This window comes from Amphiprion ocellaris, chromosome 22, assembly GCF_022539595.1.
Source record: "Amphiprion ocellaris isolate individual 3 ecotype Okinawa chromosome 22, ASM2253959v1, whole genome shotgun sequence".
Taxonomy (NCBI): Eukaryota; Metazoa; Chordata; class Actinopteri; family Pomacentridae; genus Amphiprion; species Amphiprion ocellaris.
Window position 1 is genome coordinate 27,215,903 of NC_072787.1, and position 15,995 is coordinate 27,231,897.

Genomic DNA, 15,995 nt, shown 5'->3' on the forward strand with positions numbered 1-15,995 from the left:
ACTTTGGTAACTTTATTCCCTCTGTGTCCTCAGAAAGACGTAAAAAAAAACAAAGTTCTGGAGTGTTTCTGGTGGAAAGAGGAAGAAGTTTGTGTATAAAAGCGATAAAGTCGAGTTATTTTTCATCCTCTGATCCCATCAGAGACCAACTGAACTTCTCTCCAGCAGACGGTGAGTTCCAGCTTCAGAATTAAAGCGGAAATATTTAAAAAATAACATTTTATCAGCTTAAAGTTTAAAATATCTTGTTAGTTTATTAGTTAACTTCACAAAAATGCTATAAAAAAACTCTTTAAAAATTTCTTTCATGATTAAAACACATTTTCTAGCATTGATTTTGCATTATATAATGTTTATTTGCTGGATTTTAAAGCTTCTTTAACAATAAAAATAATATCTAACTGGCATCAGGCAAATTTAAATGTGTAAAAACAATAAAATCACCTCTAATATGCATTTCTGTAATTAAATAGGAGATAAAATAATAACTGAAGCATCATTTAACTGTTTATGCTGCATTATTTATTATTTCTGTTGTAAAAACTAATTATTGTATTTATTATTGTTAATATATTTTATCTTTTAATTAACAACAGATCTGTTTAAAATTATAAAACCTGATTTTTTTCTGTTATTTTCTCTAATCATTAATTTAACTTTAATGTTGTTCAATAAACAGAAAAGATTCCAATAAATTCTGAATTAGAATTAGAATTTTTACTCTTTATGGGAAAAAAATAAAAATTATGTTTTCTTTTCAAAAATAATTTTTTAATGTTTATTTACAGTTCAGCTTTTTCATTACAAATATAAAGCTGCAATTTTTAAAAATTATTTGTACTTTTTTGTTTTTAAAAAAACTAACAAAGAAACATTTTTGTAACTTTTCTGTCATTTTTTTGTTTTTTGAGTCATTTTTGTGTGATTTCTTTGTAACTTTTTGTGTCATTGTTGCATTTTTATGTCACTATTGTGTCTTTTTCTGTCATTTCAGCAACTTTTCTGCCATTTTTACACCTTTGTGTGTCATTTTTGTCCCTTTTTCTGTCATTTTTACAGCTATTAAGAAAATGTTTGTGTTTTTTGTGTCATGTTTGGGCCGTTTTTGGAACTTTTTTGTGTAATCTCGTGACATTTTTGTGCTTTTTTTCTGTCATTTTTGCAACTTTATATGCCATTTTTACACTTTTTTTGTATCATTTTTGTGTCTTTCAGTGTCATTTTTGCAACTTTTTGTGTCATTTTTGTATTTTTTTTGAGTAATTTTTGTGTCTTTTGGTGTCATTTTTGTATCTTTTCTGTCAGTTTTGTGATTCTGTGTCATGTTTGCATCTCTCAGCATCATTTTTGTCACTCTAGTGTCATTTTGTGTATTTTTGCATCTCAGTGTCAGTTCTCTGCCTTTTTCTGTCACTTTTTCTAGTATTTTTGTGTTTTTGTGTCATGCTTAGGCCGTTGTTGTAGCTTTTTTGTGTAACTTATTTCGTGTCATTTTTGTGCCTTTTTCTGTCATTTTTGCAGCTTTATTTGGCATTTTTACACTTTTTGTATGGTTTTTCTGTCCTTTAGTGTCATTTGTGCATCTTTTTCTTCTGTTTCTGTGTCCTTTTTGGAACTTTATCTTAATATTTTCTCTGTGGGTGTCGTCCTTTTTGAAATAAACTTCTTCTTATTGAGTGATTTTTAGTTTTTTTGTTTGTTGCAGAACTTTTCCTGCAGTTTTCGACCGCCATGGTTCCTCCGACCAACCCGAGCTACAAGGGCCGCTACAACGACCCGGTAACCATGACAACGACAAAAACACGACTTTACTGTGGCGCTGTAAAACCACTAAACGCTGAGTCGCTCTCCGCTTTTCTTCCACCTCCAGGTGCCGGTCTCCAACCTCAAAGACTTCGGCGACGACTTCGCCGAGTTCGAGCTGTTCGACGGCATCGACGAGGCCATGCCGCGGACGTTTCCCGGAGGAGGTGAGGACAGCGCCACCTTCTGGAGGAGGTTTAGAGACGTAGGAAGCCTAAAACCGTGTGGTTGTTTGTTCCAGCCCCGTTGTCGGTGGAGAACGTGGACATGAGTCAGCAGATCAACAAACCCAAACACTACACCACCGCCTACGACACCCAGAGCCTGGTGGTCCGCCGAGGACACGAGTTCATGGTCCGGGTGACCTTCAACCGAGAGCTGGTCCAGCAGGACGACTTCCAGCTGGAGTTCCTGATCGGTGAGTCGGAGCCAAGGAGAGTTTTTAGCCTTTTATCTGGTTCATGTCAGTTTTTATCTGTTAATGTGAGTTTTTAGAGACAGAATAGCTTCTTTAACATCTTTTGCGTCAGTTTTGTGTAATTTTATCATTTCTCTGTCACCTTTGTGTCATTTTTGCATCTTTTGTGTCATTTTTACATCTTTTCCTGCTATGCTATTGTTGTCTCTTTGTGTCATTCTGAGTCCTACTGACAGAAGACAACTCTGATTCTCTCGTCTTCGTTCTGTTTCCACGGAACTGCAGGACTATAGATTGAAAAATGAACAAACAGTGAGTTAAAATGAGACAGAAACAGAAAACGTTCAGGTGTTCAGAAGCTTAATAAACCAATGAAAGTTGTGTTTTTAGTCAAGTAAAGATATTTGGTTTGAATTCATCGATAAAAAACACACGATCGATGATTGTTCTTGTTTTAAACTTTTTTATTTCGCTTCATTTTCACGCAGAATATTCCATCATGTTTAATTATCCAGAAAGTCCAAACGTATATTTCATTTCTTTAAACTAACCTCCTCCAGGCTCCAACCCGTCGGCCAACAAGGGCTCCCTGGTGGTGGTGACCTTCGGGTCCCGTCGTGGAGGCCCCTGGGCCGGCCGGATCGTGGAGATGCAGGGCGGCTCGGTGCTGCTCAGCGTCACGCCGTCGGCCACCGCCATCGTGGGGAAATACCGGACGTACGTGGCCATATCGGTGGGCAGTGGCATGCAGCGCACCAAGAGGAACGCTGCCACCGACCTCTACATGCTGTTCAACGCCTGGTGTCCACGTAGGAGCTGCTGCTGCCCCCAGAGGCTAACTAAAAACATGCCACAAACAGACAGAATAGACACAAGGAGACACAAAACAATCATAAATAGATTCTAAATTACCAAATACAGACACAAAGTGACCAAAAAAAGACCACAAACAGTGGGAAAAAGACACATTGAGACATGGAATTACCATAAGGAGCCTTGTGTTTCCTGTAGGGAGATGGAGGAGACCAAACCTGGAGCTAAAAGAGGGCGAATGTTGGACGTTGAGGCTAAAATTGATCTCATCTACTTTAACTGTCTGTCTGCAGAGGACCCGGTGTTTCTCCCCGACGAATCAGAGAGGATGGAGTACGTCCTGAACGACACCGGCGTCATCTACCAGGGTTCCATGGGCGCGATCGTGACCCGGTCCTGGGGGTATGGACAGGTTGGTAGAAACATCCAGTGTTGACGTTAGGGACAGGTTGGTATAAATGTCCAACGCTGACGTTAGGCACAGGCTAGTAGAAATGTCCAACGCTGACGTTAGGGACAGGTTGGGAGAAACGTCCAATGCTGACGTTAGGGACAGGTTGGTAGAAACGTCCAATGCTGACGTTAGGGACAGGCTAGTAGAAACGTCCAACGCTGACGTTAGGGACAGGTTGGTAGAAACATCCAACGCTGACGTTAGGGACAGGTTGGTAGAAACGTCCAATGCTGACGTTAGGGACATGTTGGTAGAAACGTCCAATGCTGACGTTAGGGACAGGTTGGTAGAAACATCCAACGCTAACATTAGGGACAGGTTGGTAGAAACGTCCAATGCTGACATTAGGGACAGGTTGGTAGAAACGTCCAATGCTGACGTTAGGGACAGGTTAGTAGAAACGTCCAATGCTGACGTTAGGGACAGGTTAGTAGAAACATCCAATGCTGACGTTAGGGACAGGTTGGTAGAAACGTCCAACGCTGACGTTAGGGACAGATTGGTGTAAATGTCCAACGCTGACGTTACGTATTGTCCCTGAGTTGATGTTCCATCTCCCCGCAGTTTGAATATGGAATCCTGGATGCCTGCATCTACATCCTGGACTCGTCCCGGATGCCGATTTACAACCGAGGCAACATCATCAAGGTGGTCAGGAAGGGATCTGCTATGGTGAGCTAACAGCTGATTGGTTAGATTTGGGTAATTACATCACCAGTTCAACCATCTCTGATTGGCTGGAAACTATGTTGTCTGCAACTACTGATATGTTTGTGCATTTAAATTCGACGTCTCTATGTTGTCATTTTGTGTCTCTTTGTGGTTTTTTTTTGTGTCTCTTTGTGGTTGCTTTGTGTCTCTGTGCTTTTTTGTGTCTCTGTGTTTTTTTTGCATCTGTTTGTGGTTGTTTGGTGTCTCTGTGGTTGTGTTGTATCTCTATGTAGTTGTTTTGAGTCTCTTTATGGTCATTTTTGTCTCTCTTTATGGTCATTTTGTGTCTCTGTGGTTGTTTTGTGTCTCTTTGATTCTCTCTGTGGTGATTTTCTGTCGTTTTGGACACAAATCCTCTCAAATATGAGACAGATAGAGGTCCAATTTCTATGTTTGTGTTGTAAACTAAACTGTCCGTCTGCCCTCAGATCAACTCTCAGGACGATAACGGCGTCCTGGTGGGGAACTGGAGCAACGACTACTCGATGGGCGTCGCCCCGACAGCCTGGACCGGCAGCGTCACCATCCTGCAGCAGTACGCCAACACCGGGGTGCCAGTGTGTTACGCCCAGTGCTGGGTGTATGCTGGAGTCTTCTGCACCTGTAAGAGGACACACAACAATGCAACACACCATAAAATGCTGCTGTCACATCCTCATTGGATAGAATTCTGAACAGATGGACGAGGGTCAGAGACAAGAGGGCTACAACCACAAAGAGACACAAAACATCCACAAAGAGACAGAAAACAACCACAAAGAGACACAAAACAACCAAAAAGAGACACAAAACGACCACAAAGAGAGACAAAACAGTTCTTCTTACTGTAATTAATTGCATTAAAGGAGTCCTAAGTGCTTTTATTTTGAAACCCTGCAGTCCTGCGGTGTCTGGGCATCCCCACCAGGGTCATCACCAACTTCTCCTCAGCCCACGACAACACAGGAAACCTGAAGACTGACCTGATCTTCAAGATGGACGGGACGCCGGACCGACGGGCCACCAGGGACTCCATCTGGTCCGCATGAGACACCCGAGAACACAATCTGTCCTCACGATACACAATGAGAGTACACGGAAAACTAGAGCAACGAGTTCAAAAAGATAAACTAGAACTGATTTCTAAAAGCTCAAAGAACAGAAATCATGTTAAATATTACAGTTCAGACCCTACAATATGATATAAAATACTAATTTAAATGAGTAATTTAATAAATTTAATTAACTGAATATTTTTACATGATCAAATTTTGCAGCTTGGCACAGTTTGTCAACTGTTTGTATTTTTTAATTTATTACTGTTTTTAATGTAATTTTTTTTTTTACATTGTGTTATTTTTTAACTTATTTTTACTAAATTTTTCTAATATATATATTTTTATATATAAAAGGCAGAGAATGCAGCATTGTGCAACCCCTGCCTAGTGACTGAAATGTATTTTAATTGAACTTTTTAATCTTATTTTGAGAAATTAAATAATTCCTTTATTTTATTTGTATTATTATTTTTTATTATTATTGTATTTTTATATTGTTGTTGGTGACATTTGAACATTTTTTAAAATTTTCTGCATGTTTAAGGCAATTTTAAATGTTTGCGTTTTTATTTGCATTTCCATTTGTATCTATATTCTGTGTTTGCAGGAACTACCACTGCTGGAACGAGTGCTGGATGGTCCGTCCAGATCTTCCTGCAGGATACGGGGGATGGCAAGTAGTGGACTCAACGCCTCAGGAGACCAGCGATGGTACGACAGACGGACAGACAGACAGACAGACAGACAGACTGTTATACAGACTGTTATACAGACAGACAGACAGACAGACAGACAGACAGACAGTTATACAGACAGACAGACAGACAGACAGACAGACAGTTATACAGACAGACTGTTATACAGACAGACAGACAGTTATACAAACAGACTTATACAGACAGACAGACAGACAGGCAGACAGTTATACAGACAGACAGACAGACAGACAGTTATACAGACAGACTGTTATACAGACAGACAGACAGACAGACAGACAGACAGACAGACAGACAGACAGACTGTTATACAGACAGACAGACAGACAGACAGTTATACAGACAGACAGACAGACAGTTATACAGACAGACAGACAGACAGACAGACAGACAGACAGACAGTTATACAGACAGACAGACAGACAGTTATACAGACAGACTGTTATACAGACAGACAGACAGACAGACAGACTGTTATACAGACAGACAGACAGACAGACAGACAGGCAGACAGTTATACAGACAGACAGACAGACAGTTATACAGACAGACTGTTATACAGACAGACAGACAGACAGACAGACTGTTATACAGACAGACAGACAGACAGACAGACAGACAGTTATACAGACAGACAGACAGACAGACAGACAGTTATACAGACAGACAGACAGACAGACAGACAGACAGACAGTTATACAAACAGACTGTTATACAGACAGACAGACAGACAGACAGACTGTTATACAGACAGACAGACAGACAGACAGACAGTTATACAGACAGACAGACAGACAGTTATACAGACAGACAGACAGACAGACAGACAGACAGACAGACAGTTATACAAACAGACTGTTATACAGACAGACAGACAGACAGACAGACAGACAGACAGACAGGCAGACAGTTATACAGACAGACAGACAGACAGTTATACAGACAGACTGTTATACAGACAGACAGACAGGACAGACAGGACAGACAGACAGACAGACAGACAGGTTTATGAACACTAACCTGTCTGTCTGCTTCCAGGTCATTTCCGTTGTGGTCCAGCGCCCGTCGCTGCCATCAAGGAGGGGAATCTGTGTCACCCATTTGACTGTGGATTCGTCTTCGCTGAGGTCAGTGACTCCAACAATAAGACACATCATTTATAAATATATAAAATGATTATTTAAAAAGTTTTAATCTACACATTAACCATGAAAAACAGGCCTAAATTACAAATAAATCCCCATAAAAAAATCTGTTTTTTAACATAAATGTTAATTTGATCTTTTACGACATTTGACTGTTAAAGTTTTTCCTGTTGTTAAATCAGCAAAGTTTTAATAATTTTTTTTGTTACTTGAAAGAAAAATTATGCAAAGGGGATTATTTTGCTGCTACTTAAATGAAAATATCTGTATATTAAGAATGAAAAAGTCATAATTTTTTTACCTGTTATTTTACAGTCATTGTTTTGTTAAATTACAGATAATATTTGTTTAAAAAAAAAACTGAAGAAAATACTTATTTACATGTTGACCTTTAAAAAAAGAAGAGAAATATCAAGTCAAAACTGTAAATAACATCCACATTTTAAAAACAATTGTGTTTTTATGATATTTTTATGATAATTTGTTCTTCAACAACATTTGACAATAAATTTCAAACATTTCTTACTGTATTTAAGCAAAAATAACAATATTGTACAGATATATGCTTATCACTGAATAAACAATGCATTAAAAATAGTAAATAGTTTTATTTTGGTAAATTACAGAACATATCTAATAAAATCACATTTTAAAAAAGTATTAATTTACATTTTGATTGCAAAACAGTAGTGATTTGTTCTTTTACGAAATGTGTGATGCTCAAATGATTCTACTTTTTTTAAAATATGCTAAAAATGTATTAATTCTACAGATATTTGCCCTTATTTTCACTTTATCACACATATTTTTTCAGCACGCTTGTTTTTACAGTGCACGCTGATTATATATTTACAGCCGATTATCATCATGTGTTGATCGCTTTAATGACCCTCGGAGCTCTTCATTCATTAACGGCTGTTTGCTGCAGGTGAACAGCGACGTGGTTTTCCTGAAGAAGGACCGATATGGGACGATGGAGGTGTTCAAGGTGGATAAGACTCATGTTGGACAGGGTCTGTTCACCAAAGCTCTGGGCAGTGATCAGTACATGAATGTCACCCACACCTACAAACACCCCGAAGGTAAAACACACTAAAGCAGCTGAAATTTAACACTCAGAGTTTAGACCGTCAGCAGCAGCAGCAGACTGGACTGATCTGTGGTTGCAGGTAGTGAGGCGGACAGCCGGACTATGACTCGGGCGGAAGAATACGGCTGTGACAGGGATCACTCTGACATTCCAGATGGAGAGCTGTCTGCTGACATCACCTCTGAACCGGTAACACATCTGTCTGCTATATGTTCATGTTTGGCTACATTTCATTCCTACCAACCTACTTACCAACCAACCTATCAACCTACCTACCTACCTTCCTACCTACCTTCCTACCTACCTACCTACCTACCTACCTACCTTCCTACCTACCTACCTATCGACCTTCCTACCTACCTACCTTCCTACCTACCTTCCTACCTACCTCCCTATCGACCTTCCTACCTACCTACCTATCTACCTACCTACCTACCTACCTACCTACCTACCTACCTACCTACCTTCCAACCTACCTACCTACCTACCTACCTTCCTACCTACCTTCCTACCTACCTTCCTACCTACCTACCTACCTTCCTACCTACCTTCCTACCTACCTACCTACCTACCTACCTACCTTCCTACCTACCTACCTACCTACCTACCTACCTACCTATCTACCTACCTACCTACCTATCTACCTACCTTCCTACCTACCTACCTACCTACCTACCTACTTTCCTACCTACCTACCTATGTATCTATCTACCTACCTTCCTTCCTACCTACCTACCTACCTATCTACCTACCTACCTACCTACCTATCTATCTACTTACCTTCCTTCCTACCTACCTACCTACCTATGTATCTATCTACCTACCTTCCTACCTACCTACCTACCTTCCTTCCTACCTACCTGCCTTCCTACCTACCTACCTACCTATCTACCTACCTACCTACCTACCTGCCTTCCTACCTACCTACCTACCTACCTACCTACCTACCTATCTACCTACCTACCTACCTACCTGCCTTCCTACCTACCTTCCTACCTACCTACCTACCTTCCTACCTACCTACCTTCCTACCTTCCTTCCTACGTACCTACCTGCCTTCCTACCTACTTACCTACCTACCTACCTGCCTTCCTACCTACTTACCTACCTACCTACCTACCTACCTTCCTTCCTACCTACCTACCTACCTATGTATCTATCTACCTACCTTCCTACCTACCTACCTACCTTCCTTCCTACCTACCTGCCTTCCTACCTACCTACCTACCTACCTACCTACCTATCTACCTACCTACCTGCCTTCCTACCTACCTACCTACCTACCTACCTACCTACCTATCTACCTACCTACCTACCTACCTGCCTTCCTACCTACCTTCCTACCTACCTACCTACCTTCCTACCTACCTACCTTCCTACCTTCCTTCCTACGTACCTACCTGCCTTCCTACCTACTTACCTACCTACCTACCTACCTACCTACCTTCCTACCTACTTACCTACCTACCTACCTACTTACCTGCCTTCCTACCTACCTACCTACCTACCTACCTACCTACCGTCTGCACATCTGTCTGCTATACGTTGATGTTTGGGTACATTTCAGTCCACCATTACAATGACAAAATAACAAATACAACAAAAGATATTTGATAATTTGTAAACATAAATAACATTAATAATATGTTTTAAATAATATCCATTAACACGAGATGCCAGCAAGACTTTGCATTTTTTTCTGATCATGTTTATTACAGCAGCTAAAATAATTAGCTCCAAGTATTAACTAAATGTTGAAATACTAGAAGTTGTGTATGCTTTTGTCAGCTCAAAATAACTACTAGCGAGCTAGTATTAGTAGAAAAATAGTAGAAAGCTAACTGTAGCAGATGTACAGCTGAAATAGTTTGCTAAACTTGGGTGAAAGTGTGGAAGATAGCAACTAATATAGTTAGCAAAACAGCAGCCAAATGTTAAAATGCTAAAAAAATTATGGCTGTACTAGTTGAAAATGATAGCTCGAAGTAGCTAGTTGCTTAATGTAATAGTTTAAACAGTTGCTAAATGTGTGGACTGAATATTGAAAAAGCTAACAGTAGCAGATGTAGCAGTTCAATATGTAGCTAAATTCAGTTGAAAGTGTAGAAGATAGCAGCTATAATAATTAGCAAAACATGGTGGCTGAATGTTAAAATGTTAAAAATTTTGTATAGTTCTAATTGCTAGCTCAAAATAGCTTGCAGCTAGCTAGTGATAGTAGTAGTAGTAGAAAAGTAATAGAGAGCTAACAGTAGGAGATGTAACAGCTAAAATCATTAGCCACAGATAGTGACTAATTGCCAAAAGAGCTTAAAGTTATGTGTATACTTGACATTGTTAGCTCAAAGTAGCTGGTAGTTTGACATAACAGATGCTAAATGTGGGGACTGAATGCTGGACAGTAAAGCTATTGCTAGCTGGCTAAAGTGGAGTTATTCACTACTTTATCTTTGAGACTGAACAATCAGAATAACTGTAAACTCCGACTGTCCTTCCAGACTCAGCTGGGTTCAGACATTGAGCTGCTGGTGACTCTGACCAACCAGGGAGATGTCAGCAGGAAAGTCAACTGTCACCTGGACATCTCCGTCGTCTTTTACACTGGCGTCGAGGCCAACCACTTCAAAGACGTGGACTTCCCGGTCACTGTGGCAGCCAAGCAGAGTGAGCAGCCTTGGCGTGGTGGTGGTGGTGTGTTTTATTGTGTTTTATTGTGTTTGGAGATGTAATGCGGTGGGTGTTTGTGTGTGTTGAAGAAAACAGCGTGATCGTGAAGATCCAGGCCGACGAATACCTGCCTCACCTCGGTGGTCAGAACAGCATCCGCTTCATCCTGACTGGTTCCTCCGAGGAGCAGTCGGTCAGCGCCATCAAGGTGGTGACGCTGCTGAGCCCAGCGCTCACCGTGACGGTAGGACAACAGAAACACTACCAAGAGTATCTAGCAACACGTACCTACCTACCAACCTACCTATCAACCTACTTTCCTACCTACCGACCGACCAGCCAACCAACCAATCTATCTACCTACCGACCGACCTATAGACTGACCTCCCTCCCTCCCTATCTGCATACCTACCAACCTATCTACTAACCAACCAACCAAACAACCAACCAACCTACCTACCTACTTCCCTCCCTCCCTCCCTTTCTCCCTACCTACCTACCAACCTATCTACCTACCTACCAACATATCTACCACTGGGGCAGTGGTGGCGTAACGGTTAAGTCTCTGGACTACTGATCAGAAGGTCAGAGGTTCAAGCCCCGATGTGGCCACTGTTGGGTCCTTGAGCTGCTCCAGGGGCGCTGTACTGTGGCTGACCGGTCGCTCTGACTCCCCCAAATGGGGAAATATGCAAAAATCTGAATTTCCCCTCGTGGGATTAATAAGGGATAATAAAATAAAATTTAAAAAATAAATAAATTTAAAAAAATTGACCTCCCTACCTACTTACATGCCTATCTACCTACCAACCTACGTAGCTACCTACCCACCAACCTACCTACCCTATCCTAATGCTGATGGTCTTTAACAGTCACATAGCTACAGTAGCATGTTAGCATGTTAGCATGATCACGGAGAAGTCGTGCTAATGTTGATGATGTTTTATAGACATATAGCTAGCTATTTACTCCAAATTTCTGATATTGATTTTTGTTCTTTTATTTTACAAATGGAAGTCAGTCTAATTCAGGGTGTAATCAGCTTTTCTGAAACCTGAATATTCCGTGTGTTTTGCTGCAGGTGAGCGGCCAGCCGAGGCTTGGGCAGCAGATGTTTGTGACCGTCACCTTCACCAACCCCCTGAAGGAGCCTCTGCAGAATGTCTTCATGTACCTGGAAGGCTCTGGAGTCCTGGCCCTCCGGAGGCGCTACTTCCCGTAAACACGTCTCCGACAACATGCCGACTTGCTGTGGGTGGGTTTACCTGCAGACTGAACGCCTTTTTCTTCCTGTTTCAGCAAAATTGAGTCTCAAGCTTCGGTCTCCTGGATGGAAGCGTTCCTTCCTCGGCTGGCAGGACCCCGACGTATCACAGCGGTGATGTACACCAGCAACCTGAGCCAGGTGAGCGGCGCTACTTGCTACATGCTACTTACTACATGCTACATGCCACTCGCTACATGCTACATGCTACATGCTCAGCTCTGTAAAGAAATCATCAAAACACACCATTTATCAAAGCTGGAAACTATAAAAACAGAAAAAAACTTTCATTTTCAACTTTACAACAGTCCTTGAAATACTACTGTAGCTATGTGACTGTAAAACACCATAAACATTAGCACGACTCCTCTGTGATCATGCTAACATGCTAGCATGCTACTGTGGCTATGTCACTTTAAAACATTATAAACATTAGCATGACTCCTCTGCTAACATGCTAACATGCTACTTTAGCTATGTGACTGTAAAACAACATAAACATTAGCATGACTCCTCTGTGATCATGCTAACATGCTAGCATGCTACTGTAGCTATGTCACTTTAAAACGCCATAAACATTAGCATGACTCCTCTGTGGCCATGCTAACATGCTAGCCTGCTACTGTAGCTATGTGACTGTAAAACAACATAAACATTAGCACGACTCTTCTGTGATCATGCTAACATGCTAGCATGCTACTGTGGCTATGTGACTGTAAAACAACATAAATATTAGAACGACTCCTCTGTGATCATGCTAACATGCTTGTTGTGTTTTTCCAGGTGACTGGTTATGCTGACATCCACATCAACTGACCTGCCTCACCATACGCATCATCTGCCTGAGTGGGCGGAGCCTGCAACAAAAAATGCCACTTCCTGCTGTGATGATTCTTTTTTCCTTCTACTATGAATTCAGTTAAATACAGGAAGCTGAACTTTAATGAGTTTATTCCACAGATATGGAGGTTTGTGTGAGTGTTTTTGGGATGTAAACTAACAGAAGCAGGTTAAGATAATTCCACTTATAGATGACAATAGAGTAAAGTTTACTACTAATAATGTGAAATATTAAATAGTACTTACATTACATTAGTTACATTAGTACTTACATTACACAAATATGCCATCACAATGTAGCAAAATACAATAATAATAATAATTTGGCAATTACTATAAAAATTTGATTTATTTTTAACTTTTAGGACACATTTACAACCAAATAAAACAAGTTACGTTAGCATTACATAAACATTAGCACGACTCCTCTGTGATCATGCTAACATGCCAGCATGCTACGGTAGCTATGTGACTGTAAAATACCATGAACATTAGCATGACTCCTCTGTGATCATGCTAACATGCTAACATGCTACTGTAGCTATGTGACTGTACAACATCATAAACATTAGCATTACTCCTCTGTGATCATGTTAACATGCTGACATGCTAATTTAGCTATGTGACTATAAAACACCATAAACATTAGCGCGAATTCTCTGTGATCATGCTAACATGCTAATGTAGCTATATGACTGTAAAGCACCATAAACATTAGCATGACTCCTCTGTGATCATGCTTACATGCTAGCATGCTACTGTAGCTATGTGACTGTAAAACACCATCAACGTTATCTCGACTTCTCTGTGATCATGCTAACATGCTAACATGCTACTGTAGCTATATGACTGTAAAACACCATAAACATTAGCATGACTCCTCTGCGATCATGCTAACATGCTACTGTAGCTTTGTTACTTTAAAACACCATAAACATTAGCACAACTCCTCTGTGATCATGCTAGCATGCTAACACACTACTTTAGTATTATTAACAGAATGAGTCGTCATTAAATATTAATCAATAATAATTAAAACCAGTTAGATTCAGAGACAAACACACCTCCAGTCTGTGGGACGCAGACCTTCATATCGGTCTCTGAATGAAAACAAATGTGATTTTTTTTAACCTTTTTTTCTCGTTCCTTTGTGCCTTTAATACCTTCTAATGATGCTAGCTAGCAATAAAAGCAGATTGAAACCGCTAAAGGTGTTGCTGTTCATTAACGTTCTGTTATTGAAGTTATTTTACTTTTAATGTAACACAGTTATTCTATTTTCTAGTAAATTCAGTTGCTTTTAGTGTGTTAAAAAGTAGATACTGTGGAATTGGCAAGAAATAATTTCATTTATATGTAGCTAGACTTCTGTTGTATTCATTCCATCCACTAGAGGGTGCCGCCACAAATGACTGTTCCTATAATAAACATCCACTAGGGGTCGCTAAACAGTAATTTAACAAAAAAACAAGCAACGTTAAGCACCACTCAGCAGATTAACCTTTCAGAGTGGATGTATCCGGATATTTTACATCTGAAATTGAAAAAAAAAATTGTTTTTAACCCTCCTGTTGTCCTCATTTACAGACACCAAAAAATATTGTTTCCTTGTCTGAAAAAAATCCAAAAATTCAGCAAAAAAATTCCCCAAATTTCTGAAAATTTGCAAAACCTTCAGGAAGAAAATTCCAATAATTCCTTAGAAGTTTCCCTTAAAAGTTTTAGTTTAAAAAAATCCCCCAAATTTGGCAAGAAAATGAGTAAAAATCTTCCAAAAAAAATCCTAAAAATATTTAAAGTGATTACATATATATCAACAAAACTTCTAATATTTTCTTGAAGAACATTCAGAAAAAAGTTTTTTGTGAGTGTTCTTAAGAAACATTTTTAACATTTATTTTTTTCCACCAAAAAATGTCTAAAGATTTCCCAAAAATGTTGAAAATGTGGACATCAGAAGTTTCACTGTGAAAATGTATATTTTTTCCACATTTTCAAACTTTAAAACGGGTCACTTTTGGTATAAAATGAAAATACATAAATATTTTAGAAGTTTTACTAATGTATATAGAATCATTTTAGACATTTTTAGGAATTTTTTGGAAGAAATTTACTCATTTTTTGAAAATATTTACAAGAATTTTCTTGCCAAATTTGGGTTTGTTTTTTTTTTAATTAAACTTTAAAGGGAAACTTTTAAGGAATTATTGGAATTTTCTTCCTGAAGGTTTTGCAAATTTTCAGAAATTTGGGGATTCTTTTTGCAGAATTTTTGGATTTTTTTCAGACGAGGAAACAATATTTTTTGGTGCCTGTAAATGAAGACAACAGTCACATGATAAAATGAGTGCGTTCTGTAAATACTACTTAGTTTTCCACCAGAGCTGTGTTTGTGTTGACTTTAAACACTGCAGACCTTCGGACTGAAACTTTCCGCTGCTGTTCATTGTGTAGCTGCAGCTGTAGTTCAACAGATCCACCACCAGGAGGCGCCGGCAGCCTTTCCCTCAGCTCCTACCTGCATTTATATCCACCGACACGCGGCTGTTCGCGTTTGTGAAGGTTTGTCTGCAGATATTTACAGCCTGGAATCATCTTTAGTCTCGGTAATCTGTAGAAAATAAACAGAATCCAACAAGTTGATTAAAATAAAATGGGTAAAATTCTGTATTTTAATAATTTGAGTAATTTGCGCTTCATTTTTATATGTTTTGGCTCACTGTTTACTGCTAAATTAGACGTCTATTCATATTTTGGCACATGGTTTTAACTGTTTTGCAGTGTTACAGCAGCAAATATTTAAGGAATGAAGTATTAAAGATTGAAAATAAGCCAAAATATGCAAAAGTAGGAAGACTATGGCAAGCTAACTGCAGATTTATGATGTTTTTCACAGCGGATCATGAAAACAAAGCGATTTCAATAAGTTAAATGGGACTCTTGGAATTGAAAATGTGCATTTTTCAATGTTTTCTTACATTTTAACCACAAAATAAACGTATTAATTATCAAATGTGTGTTCTTTTAGTTACTTAAT

The 15,995-nt window shown here is 39.4% G+C and overlaps 1 protein-coding gene across 1 annotated transcript; it reads left to right on the forward strand.

Moving 5' to 3' along the window:
* Positions 1 to 14,168, forward strand: LOC111571264 (coagulation factor XIII A chain-like). The gene is made up of 18 exons (XM_023274354.3): positions 1 to 171; positions 1,706 to 1,779; positions 1,871 to 1,970; positions 2,045 to 2,221; positions 2,782 to 3,030; positions 3,328 to 3,446; positions 4,053 to 4,160; positions 4,628 to 4,802; positions 5,079 to 5,217; positions 5,844 to 5,947; positions 6,991 to 7,079; positions 8,026 to 8,179; positions 8,267 to 8,376; positions 10,686 to 10,851; positions 10,944 to 11,098; positions 11,936 to 12,072; positions 12,154 to 12,259; positions 12,902 to 14,168. Exons 2-18 carry the CDS (start codon positions 1,732 to 1,734, stop codon positions 12,932 to 12,934), a joined length of 2,169 nt encoding a protein of 722 aa, XP_023130122.2. The 5' UTR covers positions 1 to 171; positions 1,706 to 1,731; the 3' UTR covers positions 12,935 to 14,168.
* The last annotated feature ends 1,827 nt before the right edge of the window (positions 14,169 to 15,995 follow it).